General features: G+C 41.0%; 1 protein-coding gene across 1 annotated transcript in view; it reads left to right on the forward strand.

Annotated features, from left to right (window-relative positions):
- Positions 1-9,728, forward strand: part of LOC144781527 (solute carrier family 22 member 20-like) — a 336,644-nt gene extending 326,916 nt beyond the window's left edge. The window contains exons 9-11 of the mRNA XM_078660426.1: positions 1,168-1,276; positions 1,479-1,682; positions 6,551-9,728. Of these exons, the coding sequence (XP_078516552.1) occupies positions 1,168-1,276; positions 1,479-1,682; positions 6,551-6,632 (395 nt within the window). The 3' untranslated portion in view covers positions 6,633-9,728. The remainder of the gene's footprint in view (positions 1-1,167; positions 1,277-1,478; positions 1,683-6,550) is intronic.
- Positions 9,729-16,271: the final 6,543 nt, after the last annotated feature.

Genomic DNA, 16,271 nt, shown 5'->3' on the forward strand with positions numbered 1-16,271 from the left:
CCAACGAACGTCTGTAAAAAAAAGATATACAAAAATAAAAAGAGATTCATTCAGACTGATTTCTAAGTCTCGCCCATCAGTGCTGTTGGATTTGTGACCACAGCAAGTTTCAGCCCTCCCATATCCTGACTTTGATGGGCCCGCCCTTGGCCATGGCTTTGCCTGGCACGTCCCGCATGCGTCCCGCAAAGTGGGATTGCTGAGAGCACTCCTGGCACACTGTTCACTGGGACATAGAATTCCTTGAGTTGTTGCTACTTGTTGGGGGTCAAGAACCCCTCCAGGTACTGCCAAAATGTCTTGCGAAGCGGGATTGCTGAGATGGCTATTAGCGCTATGGAAGGCCCTTCCCCCTGCAGTCACCACTGTGCACACGGGCCTCCTGGTGCGCTGTTCACTGGAAGATAGAGTCCCCTGGGTTGTTGCTGGTTTTTGGGGGTCAAGAATCCCTTCAGGTGCAGCCAAAATGTCCCCCATGTGTTATATTATAATCTTAATTATCATTGTTAGCAGAGGTGCCATTGTGTTTCTGAGGCCTTGTGCCTTTGACACAGAGATTCACTGAGCACTCTTTTTTTCCATATGAACTGATGGCAGTCTCTCAGAGCCTTGTGAGATTAATCTGCCCCTTGCCTTCTTATAAGATCTTTGCGTACCTCACAGAGAGATCACTTCTATTCTAAGGAGCAGACAAACTATTGTTTACCTGCTTTTCCTTCCTGTTGTTTCTCTTGTGTTATCGTCATGGTTTTCCCTGCAGATTTCCAGTTCTCTATTTACTACCAGTTCGAACCTGCTTCATTCCTCAACTTCTGTTCTGCTTCCCTCCTATCCTTCAGGTACTCTCTGGTTTATATTACACTCCTTCTCAGGGAATCCCTTCCCCTTCGTAGAACACACACAACCCCAGTCATTCAGTCATGTCGATCTCCTCCAGATAGTCTCCTGACAATAGCCTGGACCAAAAACACATCATAGGAGTAGTATCATGTTTAATAAACAAACTGCATGGCCAGATTGATGTTGAAATGGCCTCCTCTCTCCCTCACTGCTGTTTCTGGGAAGGTATTAAAGGAAGCAAATTGAAAAACCTTAATTAACAATGGAAAAGATTACCCATGGCTAAGAGTTTCTTTTTTTTTTTTCTTCCTTTTCTTTTTTACCCAGAAATGCAAATGGTGAAAACAGTGCTGGCTACAGTTGGAAAGGGCTGTTTTGCCGGTGCCTTCACCAGTATCGTAATTTTCAGTGGTGAGCTCTTTCCTACCGTCATCAGGTATGTATTTGTTGTATTGTTTCAAGTTTCGATGAGGATGTTCAGGTTGTGGGGTGGAGGCTGCTTTCTTTTTTCTAACCATTTGTGCTGATAGTGCTGTTTTGTTAGAGGTACATTTCTTCGTTAAGTCGGCACAAGATGAGGAATCAGAAAACGCCTTGCCTTACTTTAACTTCACTGTTTTTAATATATGTCTTACCAGGCAGACTGGGATGGGGTTCCTCTCCATGAATGCCCGGGCTGGTGCCATGCTGGCACCGGTGATTCAAATGATTGGCAGTTCTGTCTCTTTCCTACCGTCTCTGATCTTCGGAGTCATTGCCATAACCTCAGGTGCCTCTGTCTACACACTCATGGAGACTCGGAACACTGCACTCCTGGACACTGTGGATGAAGTGGAGACCAAGTAGGTCCTTTCTCTCTGTCTATTACTCATTTTCTGTTTTCATATTAATAAGAATGTATCTGCTTGGAAAAGTAATATCTATCTTTGCACGGCTATCTGACATTTACGTAACCCTAACACTCCCCAATGCCCTGCCCATGAACTCACACATAGGTCTCTGCCCATCAGGGACAGTACCTGTCAAGGACAGGATGGAAGGAACTCTTCAACTGCCCTTGTTTAACCTACTAAGTGTAAGGCTCACTCCTGAAAGATTCTGGTTTCTTATATTACAATCCCTTGGTAAAGGCATCAAACAAACTCCCCCACTGGCACTTGATTGTCGACTTGAAGTTTAAGAAAGGAGCTAACATCACAAACACATGGCAAGTACTGAAAAACGAGTGTGACTCCTCACAAATGACAAAGAGGATGGCGTCCAAACCTTAAGGGTTTGATTAACAAATTTGGTTCAGGTTACAGGTTAAATCAATCAACACAATTGATAGAATAATATAGTAAGAACATACATATGTAAATGTTCATGCAGTCTAAATTTATGTATAATCAAAAAGAATATGGAAAACAGAATGAGCAAAATATGACCAGTGAGTAAAATATGACCTATTCAGGTTTCATGAAGGAACTTCACTGTTCTGAATAAAGTATCGAAAGTAGCAAGAGGAAATTCTATGATTAAGGTTTCAGCATTAGATGAACCAGATTTAAGGTTAAATGAAAAGTCTTAGGAGCAAAGGTATCAAAAAATCGTTTGCGAGTACTTAGTAGCGAATTTTAGGGAATCGCTATTAAGGACTCGCAAAATGAAATGTATGTAAGTTTGACAATATTAATTGCGATTCCTACGTATTCCTTAATTGCGAATCACAAATTGCGATTTGCAATTAAGGAATACCTTCCCATTCATTCCTATGGACTTAGAGGCCCATAGGAATAAATGGAAAGCCATTCGCAATTTGCGAGTACACATTAGGTACTCACAAATTGCGACTGCAATTTTAAGGGTGCAAGGGTGTTAAAAGGACACTCTGTTGCACCCCTGAAATATGCATGGGCGCATATGTGGCACATATACATGCCCTAAGGCAGAGGTTCCCAAACTTTTCTGACCCGCGGCTCCCTTTGCCTATTGGCCATTGACTAAGGCTCCCCTTTATGTTTCTTTTTTTTGGCGGGTAGGAGGAAGTAAGGGGGGGATTTAAACCCTGCCTCGGATTGCCATCAGTGTATGTATGTAAACAAATAATTATCTATCATATAATTATTAAAGGCACTGATTTTTGGCACTCATTAATAACGGTTTATTTACTACTACACAGTAGAACCAATTTAATCAGCCTAGAATGGCAGGCAAAATTAAAACGTGCATGGGCTGTAACTTTTTTTTGGGCAGTTTTATATAGCGCAAAATCGACCCAAAGGTATTGGAGCGCTTTACACGAGCTTCAGTTACATTGCACAAAGACACATTAATTTATTTTTGTAGGCACATGGAGATTAAGTGATTTGCCAAGAATCCAAGCACTAACGGAGCTCTTGAGTTTCACAGATCCATGCACAAGTCATTTTTCCAGCACAGGCTTTTCTTTGCATTATGGTGCTTGTTGTTTTGTTTGAGACCATACATTCAGGACTTCGAGTCCCAAAATGGAAAGAAACAAGCTGAATTGGACGAGCAAGTGCACCACCTAGTGGGCGCCAGGTGCAGTGCACCCAGCCTACATACCAGCAGCCGACAGAATTCCTAATGAATTCTTCTCAGCAAATGGGACCGTGGCGCCCCTGGCTGGTTTTGGTGGCGCACCGGGATGCCGCGGCGTACAGTTTGGGTACAACTGCCCAAAGGGCTTGTATGTGCGCCACATGGCACTTTGAAAAATGCAAAAAAGTGCATTTTTCTAGGAAATCGCAAATTACCACCAACTTGAGTTGGTGGTGATTTGCGATTTCTTAAGGCAAATTCCCACAGCTTGGGTGCTTCCAGAACTGCATTTGAGGAATCGCAATTTGCGATTCCTTAAATGTATTTGCAAGATAGGGAATCACAAATGTTGCGATTCCCTATTTTGCAATGGCCTTTTGGGATGATACATCCCAAAAGGCTTTTTCGCGTTCGCAAACGGGTCGATTCTGAGAATCCGCCAGTTTGCTAACGGAAAAAGGTTTGATACATATGCCCCTAAGTATTCAAGCATTAAGCTTGACAATCTGGGTAGGGCAAATCAGCAGATTCAAGAAGAGGCCTTCTCTCAGCAATCTGATCTGCTCTTCTAATAAGCACATATTTAAATAAAGAAGTTTCCAGAAGGCCTCTCCTTCTCATATTCCACCAAACAAACCAATCAAAAGACAAGGTTCTCGGGGATCAGGTAGACTACCTATTTTCTCAGCTTTCATCAAAGTAGCAATCATCTGGACGACCTTGGATGTAACATCAGTCCAGCCTGCCTGGTACAGGATAGTATCTATCATCATTACAGTCTCCGTATCCGAGGCCAATTAAAAGTTCAGTGGTCTGCTTGTCTAAAACAGTGAACAATTAATCTATTCTAAGCTAACAAGACATTGATGAGAAAGGGACAAAACAAGACATTTGCAAAACATTTTATAAAACATTACATGTGCATTGTGGCCTGATTGCAATATTAAAGTAAGCATACCTTCCTTTCATGGTGATTACATGTATTATAATTCAGCTGTATATACTGGCGGTTCTCATTAAAAGCAATACATTGTCTCTCACTGCAAATGATTAATAAAGTCCACACATACTAATACAATTCAAAATGTGTTTAGTAAATGCATTGCTAATGAAAAGGGTGGGTATTAAATGATGGTTCTCCACTCCCTTCCTTAACTACTTTTCTTTACCACATCAAAATATTCGCTGTTAAAACTTTAGCCTCCATTAAGGGGCCACAATCAGTGGAAAAAAGCAACAGAGGCAAACACCTAAGCAACACTTAGAAACATGTATCAGGAGAAGGGCGTGCCCCAAAAAATATCAAGACCTTAAGCATCCAAAAAGAATGCTTAACAGGATTGGGACTCAAAGTAGGTGTATTCAGAGCAAGGGGAAAACATCTGTAAAAAATGCTGAGGGAAAGTATCAAGCAGGCAACAGACCTGACAAAAAATACTCCAACTGCATTGTGATGCAGCCATTGGGTAGTTTCTTCTCTTTCTTTTGGGTCCTATTCAGGAAGAGGCAATTACAGGAAGAGGAAATAAGTTGAAGGTGCCTGTCTTGTCATGTTGTCTTGTGATCAGTTTTAGTGTATCCATTGTGAAACTGGGTGTATAATGCATAGGAAGATTGACCATGCCTCCATTACAGGGCAGGAAGAGGTTTTCTATCATGACCACCATGAGAAACTGCTGCTCCCTGGAGCTCCAGTCCAGCAACGATCTGCCACTCCATTCCAATTACCATAGAAGTAACTACTACAACACCAAGGACACACCAAGGAGGGACATGCCTCTCCCCAAAAGTGGAGCATACACATCTGATCACAAACAATGTTCAGGAGCAGGAAGGGCAGCACAATTATTCATCTACGTGGGGAAGCAGGAAGCAGTTCCACCACTCCCAGATGTGAGAGCTAGTCCCAAAGTCTCTAGATCAAATGCAGACCAGGGGAATGTAGAAATTACACAACACGTCCATGCCATGTACCCAGTACGTAGTTATCTCCGGTCAGCTATGCCTTGAGACCCATAGTCGTACCCTCACTAACCACCACTGGGCATGACTATGAACGGTGGCCATGCAAAGTGGGCAATGGATCAGGATTTCCTTTGACCACCCTCTGCATGGTACTGCTGTTAATGTACCTACTTAGCAAAGTTGTGTTCTGCAGCCAGGAGCTTTGCACACTAACCTTCTCCACAGTACCACATGAACAATCCCTTTGACCAGCTTTTTTGGATTCTCACTTTCTGTGGATTCCCCTTGGGAAGTTCATTGGTTAATGCAAATTTTCTGGGCCACCAGAAGTCCCCACTTGAACTAGATTAATAAGCGGTGTGTCCTAAATTGATAAGGAGTATCTACCATCTCTTTGCTAAGTGGGTACATTAACTGCAGGAGGAGTGTGGCTCAATAGTTAGAGCGGCAGACCCTGATGCAGAGTTCTGGCTATGGGACCAGGGTTTGATTCCCGTCTGGGCGGGGTCTCGGGCTCAATTTCCTCGGACCTGTTAATTCTCGCCTCGGTGCCTATTCTAATCACGGGCCCCACGCTGCAACTCTGGGCAATAGCTTGCTTAGCCTCCACACCGGCCCCAACAGCGCTAAGGATGCCTGGCTTCACCCTGGGGGTGCCCAGGAGTGGATACTTCACAGGGAAAGCCAGGAGGGGTTCTACAGCGGTATGAGTATCAGCGCCAGGAAGCCGAATAGGCGACACCGTCTGGTGACAGTGCGCTCTATAAATACCATGACATTTACATTTACATTTTTACCATCAAAAATCAAATCTGCTTTTTTTGTAACACAGTCAGAATGCAGATCTAATGCTCAGAAATATAGATAAATGGAGTTGACATAGTAACGTTAAATGAGCTGAAGATGACGTAGGAAGATTTTTTTATATCTTTATGTCTGGGTAGTACAGCAGTACTGCAGCTGCTTACTTCTACCTGCCATTTTGTTCTGGCTTTGTTCTCGAGCCACCAATACAGGATGTTGCCATTGAAAGCCAGCAACAAAAGTTTATAGGCATGATGCTTTGAAGGAATAAATGTAAATGTAGATCTTTATGCTGAGACTGAACAAAGGAATACCTGAGAGATAAATTGAATGTCATTACCGAAAAACATTTTTCATTGCTTAAAAACCTTCCTTGCTTCCATTTTTCTCTTGCTAGAGTGAAAGGAAAACCTTTGCTGGAGAGGGAGGAGGTGCCTCTGACACAGAAGAATGGCCCTATATTGCCCAAACCCACTTAGATCAAACGATGGCGCAAGAAGATCTTCCAGACTCCTCTGCATCTGAACTATTTGCAGCATTGCTACATGAACTGAGGTTCCTTTCATAAACCCCTCTGCATCCCTACCGCAATCTGGATTTCAATACACTTGATTTCTCTCACCCTGCCTGGGAACCCACACAGCTTCAAAGTGAGCCTCTTAGCTTAAAGTACTACAAAAGCCATCAGGCAACTTTCTCAGGATCAACAGCATTTCTGCTCTTTGTGAACTCCTCCTTGAGACATCAGTTGGTGTTCTGCTTTTGCCGGAAGGGGGTCTGCAGTTGATGTGGGGGTTGTAATACGCACATTGGACCACACAGCAGTTCACCAAATCAGGAACCTGCTGAAGTCAACATAAATAAGAATGCCCAACATAAATGGTTTTCCACTGCCTTTCATAAACACCTGACTTCTAAGATAGAGCAGGTTGTGGAATTAACTGAGACGATTGTTCTTGTTACTTCATAGAACCTGAAAGAAGCTCCCAGTTGCTTGCTGTGGATAGATATGCTCTGCCTAAACCAGAAGCTCATCTGGGGAGACCCTTAGGAAGACTCTAAGCTACTACATTCCTCAATTGTGTTAACTATTCATTGTTAGCAGTTGATGCCATCATTTGCTTATGAAATCCATAAAACAACATTAACACTATAAATATAAAACATAGCACCAACACTAAAATATCATGATTAGTTAAAAAAGACATCTGTCCTCCAATCTTTTTCTAAGTCTAAATGCTTGAGATACAAAGCTAATTACAACAAGACAACACTGCTAGTTGGTTAAGAGTTGGAGATAATGCAAACAATCTTCATAAGATCTAAAGCCAAGGGTGCGTAAAAATGGTAATAAGTATTGTTGTCTAGGATAGTAATAGAGTTTACAAAAAAACATAAAAAGTGCCATTAATTTCTTGGAGGTGTTATAAGAAGGACAGGGGATTAAGGAATGAAACCAGGTGCCCTGATGGGGTAAGCTACCACAATGTGCAGGGTAATGAGTCTGAAATGAACTAGATACAATCTGTGGTTGTTAGTTGTGACCCATATTAGGTAGCATTCTGTTCCAGCCTCTTGCTTTAAATCTAGATTATTTTAGTTTAAGAAAAATTATTCACAATAAATTATGATGAGATATCTAGAAACTAAATTTATATCACTATACAAAAAATAAAAATTTGTACAATTTCATGCTATCGATTTTGATGTAGAAAACCCAGGACCCACTCGTTGCATGAGGAGCAATGGAGTCATCATAAATACAACTTATCTTTTTAATTTAAAAAAGCACATATAGCAATTAATATAAGTAACCGAGGCAGTAGATTTATATTACATTATAAAACAAAATACTACAATTGTCCTTCTAGTGTATGGCTGAAAATGTAGAGAAGGTTAAGTGTCCTTTGATATTAATTTGAAGCCTCCACTGCATTAAATGGAATGGTTGGTAAGATTTGGTGGTCTACCAGCCTCATCCACTGTCTAGTTCCTCAGTTGTTGCTGTCCTTCAGTCCTGACTCCTTCAGGGACTGATATATTCATCTGAATCCATATACAAGTGGCCTTTTCTGGTGGTACTTTCCAAGACATAACCTGACTCTTTACAGAGGTCTGCTAATTCGGGAATTACCCTATTGTTTTTAAAATTACCTTTGCCTGACTGAATATCAGTGTGAGAAAAAAAACTGTACACTTAATATACTAATAATGTGTGAAGTGGAGAGCAGGTCAATAATTTACATCTCAGGTAGATCCACTGTGGTTAAGGATTACATTTTTGAAAATTAGGAATATCCCAAAATAGTCTTGCACAAGGGCATTCTATTTTGTAATCCTATGCTCTCCTTTCAAATACAAAGCCAATACTTTCAATGTGCATGCTGATTAACCTATTCTGGCCTAGTGTGATGGATAGGTGTTTATTTTTCTAGTTAGCTGTAATCCTGTATCTATTTATCTGCCACTTTGAAAATAATGAACAGCAAGGAAAGAAAGGGAGTGATGAGGATATATCTGCTTCTAGAGTAGGCTTTAAAGATACAGTTTAAAAAAATGTAATAATTATATTCCAACACCACCACACCTTCCACTGCATTCATCAGGCCCAATGCATTTCTGTGGAAAATACAAGAATGTCCTTCTCAGGGCCACAAGGTCACTGTGACAGCAGCCCGCCTGATGACACCATACCTAATTCTTCCTTCTCAGTGTAATGATTTTTATGACTTTTCTCTTCTAGGAATTCCCCCTTTTGAGTTACGTGTGCTAATCAATCAAAAGTGAATGTGTGTGCTTAAATGAAATACACATTTAGTTTACATAATTTTTCCATGCAATGTGATAATCAAGATTGCTTGAATATATTTATAGTATTTAGGGGCTTATTACGATGTCGGCTGGAATTGCCTCTGACCGACCTCGGGACTGAGCATCCTCCGGTGGGAGGTTCTGACAGTCTGATTATGATGCGACCGAACGTGGTTCGGTCACATACTCACTTTTCTCTATGGGAGCTTGTGTTACAGCAGTAAACTGGCCATAATGCAGGCTCCAATTGAGAAATGTGTGTGTGTGTGTAAAACCCTGCACCCTTTGGCAGGCAACCACCCCATAGTGCCTGCCACACAGTGCAGGGGGTTACAGGAGGGTGCCCTAGGTACACCCTCGACCTCCAACAGTAGCCTACGGAGGCAAGGGGACCCTGCTAGGGCCTCCGTGAGTTGCTTTTTGACAGCCTTTCCGTGTTGGGATGGCCGGCATGGAAAGGCTGTTGGAAACCAACATCGAAATCCCATAGGGGATTACAGCACGGTTCCGACTGGCTGGAAGACTCCGAGAGCCAGTTGCAACCGAGTTGGAATGACGTACCAGTTTACATTCCGACCGCTGACAACGTAATCGGACGGTAGTAAAGTAGGCCACTGTGTCGGTCAGAAAGCCTCCAATCGCTCCTCGGATGATTTCCGACATGGTGGCAGGCTTTCCGACCAACATCATAATTGGCCCCTTAATCTGTGCTGACTGTGCTGTTTTGTTTCAAATAATTGTGTTTGTGTTATGAGTAAAGTTTAATGGAAAGCAGAAAACTGTGTGTCTTTTTTGTTGCTATTATCCGAAGAGCACAGTTTCGCAGAGTAAGAATAAATAAAACTGCATCAGGGCATTTTCAGTCAATTATTCTTGAACATTCAACAATGACTAAATAATTTTTATAAAATCTGAGTATAGAGTGTTAAGGGGAAGAGCGAACCCTTCCCACCAGGTGACAATGAAACAGGCCATGCAGAATCAGATTGCTCACTTTAATTGAAGGCTACTGGGAAAGGCAGTCAGCTTCAATTGTAGAGCTTATCTGCCCAGCTGGCCTTGCTCAACAAGAATAGCGGGGTTTGCTCTTATATTAAAATAAGCCCTATTGTCACACAGATATGCTGGTGAGCGCAAATCTGAAACTTAATTTAGGTTTTCAGTTTTCTTATATGCTAAAACTAATTTATGGAATAGAAGTAGAAGAATGACAGTAGGATTGATATAAAATCACACAGGAAATATGTTAGAGTTTTTCTTGTTATTTATGCTTTTAGCAAATGTTGATTGCTATAAAATCATAGAGGAAAACTGTTAAGAGATTTTCTTGTTATTTATGCTTTTAGCAAATGTTGCTACAACCATTCTACTTCTTTTTATTTCAGTTACAATTCATATTGTGTGCACTAGGATAGGGTTTTGATTTTAAAAATTAATTTGATAATGTATTCATTGTTTCCATGGCGTTTCCATAGCTATCCTTGTAATGCCTCATGGGAATGATCGTTACCTGAAACACCTCTCACTCAAGTATTGCTCAGTGGAGTTTGGGCTTGTGCAGCTAAACTGGTTTTCTGTCTCAGATTGGCACATTGACTTCATCCTAATGCCGGGGATGAGGTGTAGTCTAGAAAACCAATATCTGTGTTCTAGAGAAATCTAGAACAGTAATAATTTGTGGGCCACCTGTGGTGTACAAATATTTCTAGATCCATATGTAATTTTGGATAGCACACTAAAGAAACCCCATATTGCAGGTAGTGGAGACATCTGTTGTACTATTGAGTACCTCCTTCCACTTATATAGGTGTTTCCGATTGTTGTAGGTTTGTCAGGCACTTTACTTATACAACTGTTATTCCCCATGAGTTCTGTTGTTAGAATCTCATGTTATTGAATCTGTGTGCTAAAAATGGTGCAAGCTCCTTGCCTGATAGGGGTTAATTTCAGGACACTAGTCACACAACTTGCTTGGGGTGTCGTTAACATGGGGGTGAAGTCTATAAAAGAAACATTACATAGAATACGAATGGGCGAACTATGGACGTCCCCAGAGATGATTACTGAAGGAGACGCACAGAACGCAAAACACTTGTACTGGGAGGTAATTTTGTCGCAAAAATGGAAAACGTATCAGGAAAGTAGCTTAACTGGCCAGTTTCTGAACCATAAGTGTGCACCAAGCTTCAACTCCTATATCTAGTGAATGCATCCATTTTAGTCTAAATGTCTATATGTGCATGTGGGTTACTTTCTTTGACAGCTCTCACCTCCAAATGGAATATTGCATCTTCCAGTTCCAACTTCTTTCCAAGCTGCCCTAACACTGAGGAATCGGAAGTGCACTTTTTGTTTTTCTGTCTCCTCTATAGGAATGCGCATAGTAAATGGTTGCATAGCTGCATGTAAACGTATGGGAGTGAGACACTATTGGGAAGCTGCAAGGCTTATCAAGAGCGATACTAGAGAACAATTAGCCTTTGCTGTATCATGAAGACAAGGAGACATACGTATATAACCTGCATATTTTTTTATTTTTTATTTTTAATAGAAGAGTTCCTATATATTACTTGTACTCTCTTGTCAAATTGCTTGCCAATTTATAAGAACATTTGGGCTATCTTTAACTTACTGATACTTCTCAATAGTAGTTGAGTGTTTTGTGCTTTGTGCATACATTATAAATTCATGGTTGCTCTGCCAAAGTGGTATTAAAATGCCTTTTCTTTATTCTCTTTCATATAGATTGCACCTATAATCATGTGTGGACTGTTATTGATTTATAGTGGAAGAGGGAAGCAGGTGGCAAGTCGTTTACATACAGATCCACTTACATAGAATTGTAAGCACTGGAATACAACTAGTATATACATTAATCATCCTTCTCTACTCTTTACATACAGGAAACATCTACGCCTGCATTGACCCTTACCTGTATTACTGAGTACGTTGAGAGACACTTCTTCATTTCTTTTTCCCTTGTTTACCTTCTTCCTCGTCACACCGGTTTTGCTTTGACACTGTTGGGCAGGATTGGTGGATAGGGAACATTGCGAACTCTTCTTGTACAGTTTACACAATTGTTCCTGTGGAAACACAGGTGAGAGTTAACGCTATGTTTCCTGGTGACCTCAAGGTTACTTGATATGTTCGATTGCTGTCTGTTTAGCTGCCCTGCCATCTAACTAAAGGCTTCCATTTCCTGCCCCAGACTAGTTAAAAGCCTGTTTCCTGCTGAGCTCAAGGTTTCCTGACATGATTGCTTATTTTTTATTTGTTCAAATGCCCTACAACCTATTTAAAGAACTCTATTTCCTGCACCAGACTCCTGCTAAAAACAAACTTCTTTTTGACAAGAAACACTCACTAATCTTCTGGAAGGCTCCAGTGCCTAATGTGTTTGCGCACACAACCTTCTATTTCCTGCCCCAGTCTTCTGCCTGAGGAAGCATTCAAATTGACAGAAAGTGGTTAGTAATCTTCAAGAAGGCTCTAGATTAACACTTGCATGATGGGTTATACATACTGCTTTCAAACTCAGTCCCCTGCTTGGCTTTGTCTAGAGCCGTCTTTGAGTTCCGAGCCCCACTGCTTGTGGCAAGAATAGCCTAGACAACTTCGCCTTTCTGACAACTTCGAAAAATCTTGAATCCTTAAACCTGGTTGATCAGCTGGCATGGCCATGCTCCAATCGCTTTGATTACAGCAATCTTTTCGCCTTTTAACACCCCATCTAGTAGGAACTATTAGACAGACCTTAGGTTAGTGCACTCACTCGGTACGTCTAGCTTTGGTACCCCCCCTTTTTCTTCAAGTTCACCCTAGCAATTTGAAGTTGAATACGAAAGTCTTTGCTAAAGGAAAAGGACCAGTAATGTGAAGTAACACAGCATTAAGGAAATGTAAAGAGTTCAGAATCTTTTGAACAGAGGCTAAAGGATACATGCTTAGGATTCAGCACATGGGTCAATGTAAAGTATTCATGCATGGGTGGCTGAAATTTTTGTGTTCTTGTTGCAGAGTGTCTCTCTTGACTGAAGTATTGAGCTTTACCACTATGGCTCCTGCTCAGAAGGATTAACACCCAAATGCTATACTTTTAACAGGGACTTCTTGTACAGAAGAAACATCTCTCTCTCTCTCTTTTTTTCAATGCCCCTTCCCCAGAGGATTATTCACCAGAATCAGGCATCACTTCTGATAATAAGGATAAACCTCAATAGGTAATGGTAGATCTTTGCTTCCACAGAAGTCCTGAAAATTCAGGTGAGTGGCCGTTGAGGTGAGATACTCGAGGTGTAATGGTGGCTAGTTGTTCTACAATGAAAACCCCTCTTTTCTAGTATTGAAGCTTAATCGTTCATATAGAATAGTCTGAGATTATAGAAATCTTATTACTCATACCAGCACACATGCCATATAAAATCCTCATAGTGCTGGGCTAATGGCATACCTAGTGAGGGAATAAAATATAAAATAACTCTGGACATATCTAATGGTTTCTTTAGTTAGTATGCCTATACAAGCTTGCCCATGGGATACAAGAATAGCACTGGGCTTTTCTCTGCAAGAATAATGGAGATCTTACAGGAAAATCTAGAGGTGATACGATATATGCTACGACACTTGTCCACAACACTACTCCCAACATCTATTCAGTAACGCATATGATTATCCTGTGATTTGTAAACGCCTAATTGGGAATGACACACATATATATTTTTCTTTTGGGGATTAATTGCCTAAGTGCTTTACAAACCACAGTTTTTGCAAATCTGTCAGCGTTGATTCAATCAGCTGTGTTATAACATTAACTCGCGACAATGGTAATATGCCCAATACCATAAATACCTCATGTGACCAATGCTTGTGATATGCCGTATATTGTGTGTTCTTTAATTCTTGATTCAGACAGAGTGTGCCTTAGATTGTATCTGTACGGATTTCCTTAGATCAATTCTGAGACTCTGCAATGTATATTATTTTGTCACAAATATTATTGCTTTTGAGAGTTTGTGTATTCCATATGCTACACAAAGACTAGTTAAATTAATTGTACTATGTGCTTACATTTCATGTAAATCAAGATTTCTTTACTGTCTGTAGCTGCTTTCTGCCTAGTATGTCTTCTGTGGCCACTCTTAGTCATGTAGCATCAAGTGGTATTTAAGGGCCTGAAAATGGCGGTCACTCTATGTACTCATTGTGGCTGTGTCCACCGAAACGCTTAGTCAAGCTCTCATTTCTGCCTAAAATAAATACCTTTATAGATTCCTGGTTGCTGGTGCCTGCTTTCATCCTTGGAAGAGCAGGATTGATACTGATATATATATATATATATAGCATATGATAATTTGATTAAAAATTAGGTGAAAACCATGATGTTGTTATAAAGAAATCAGATAAGGGGGCAACTTAGTACTGTGGCCAAAAGAAGATAACAGTCAAGAAGCACAGAGGCAACTAAATGAAGAAAGCTGTTATATAAAATCCAGCACAAAAGAGTACGATAGAGCCAAAATAATACTACAAAAACAGTTGGCACAATGGAGAAGGGAAGGCCTCATATCTAATGAAGAGTACAAGTTTATGTATAATGAATTCCCAGTGTTACCTGTGTTATACTTAATCCCTAAAATACATAAAAATGTCATGCCTGTCCCCGGCAGGCCAATTATATGTGCCATCAATAGGTCAGGCGAGAAGGTTGGTTAATATATTGACTACTTCTTACAGAACCTAGTAAAGGACCAGCCTAGTTATGTCAGAGATACTGGTGAGTTTCTTAAGAAAATAGAACTTTTGACATGGACAGATGATCTATATCTGAATCTAGAATCTTTATACACCAGTATAGACCATACTCAAGGACTAAGGGCAGTGAAACATTTTTTGGATACCAGTGAATTCTATGAACACAACAAGGTTATTTTAGAGTTCATCACATGGTGCCTTAATAACAACTTTTTTCTTTTTACAAAGATATTTTTAAACAACTGAGAGGTGTGGCGATGGGGGGCCTGTTTCTCCCCGAGCTATTCCTGCTTGCATGTAGGCTGGTGGGAGGAACAGGTCCTCAAAAAAACACACCAAGCATCATTTGAGTCACATGTAGTGACATACCTGAGATACATAGACAATGTCTTTATGTTGTGGAGAGGTAATAAGACGGAAGCCCTTCAATTCATTGAGGACATTAACAAAAACTCTATGAACTTAATATTTACATCCCACATTCATAAGGCACAGATTGAGTTTTTAGATGTGAGGCTTCACATTAATGAAGGAAGACTCGAAAGCACCCTATATAGAAACCCTACATCTGGCAACATTAAGTTGCACGCAAACAGTTCACACCCCAGACACCTGATTGCGAGTATACCTTATGGTGAAATCCTTAGACTTAAGCGTATATGTAGCAATGAGGCAGATTTCAATAGGTGCCAGAACGAGATGGCGGAAAGGTTAAAAGTCAGAGGGTACACTGACAAAATAATCAGTGTTGCAATCACTAAACCCAGATCTGTTGACTGGGTGTGAGTGTTTGATTGGTTCAGATGCTCCGTCCATCACCACCCCCTTTTGTACCGCTTTGTTCCCCATAAGTTGGTAGGGTATGCTCAGACGTGAGTCCCTTGCTCACTTTGCCACTGGATTCAAGCAAGCCTGGCTGAAGACGGCTGAAATGCCAGAAACCGGTCCTAGGAAGCTTGTTTCCGGTCCAGGGAAGGCATGGCTTGGCAGTTCGGGCTGGACTGTTTCCATGAGGCACAGGGTCAGACTGATTTGCATATGGCCATGTCGGAACTGGGGTGGCAGAGTGGGCTAAAGAATGGTGATGGACTAAACCCAGATCTGTTGACTGGGTTTGAGTGTTTGATTGTTTCAGATGCTCCGTCCATCACCACCCCTTTTTGTATCGTTTAATTACAAAAGCAGGCACACGACCCAGACGCACTCTCATTAAAAATGATAACAATGAGAGAGAAGTAGAATCTACTGCTGGGTCAAAAAAATCGATACCCCTAGACTTATCACAACCTTTTGTAATGAAGAACAAAAAATCAGAGCCATTATTAACAAACATTGGCCGATAGTGCCGACTGACAGTGTGTTCCGCGACAGGTTAGCAGAGACCCCAACGATTACGTTTAGAAAAGGAAAGTCCATGGGTACTATTCTTGATAAGAACTCCCCTGAGATCTGAAAAGTTGCTACCTGGTTGCAACCAATGAAAGGATTTAGAAAATGTGCAACATGCAGAGCATGTGAATTTGACTGCAATATAACACATTATTCCACCCCAT

This window comes from Lissotriton helveticus, chromosome 9, assembly GCF_964261635.1.
Source record: "Lissotriton helveticus chromosome 9, aLisHel1.1, whole genome shotgun sequence".
Taxonomy (NCBI): Eukaryota; Metazoa; Chordata; class Amphibia; order Caudata; family Salamandridae; genus Lissotriton; species Lissotriton helveticus.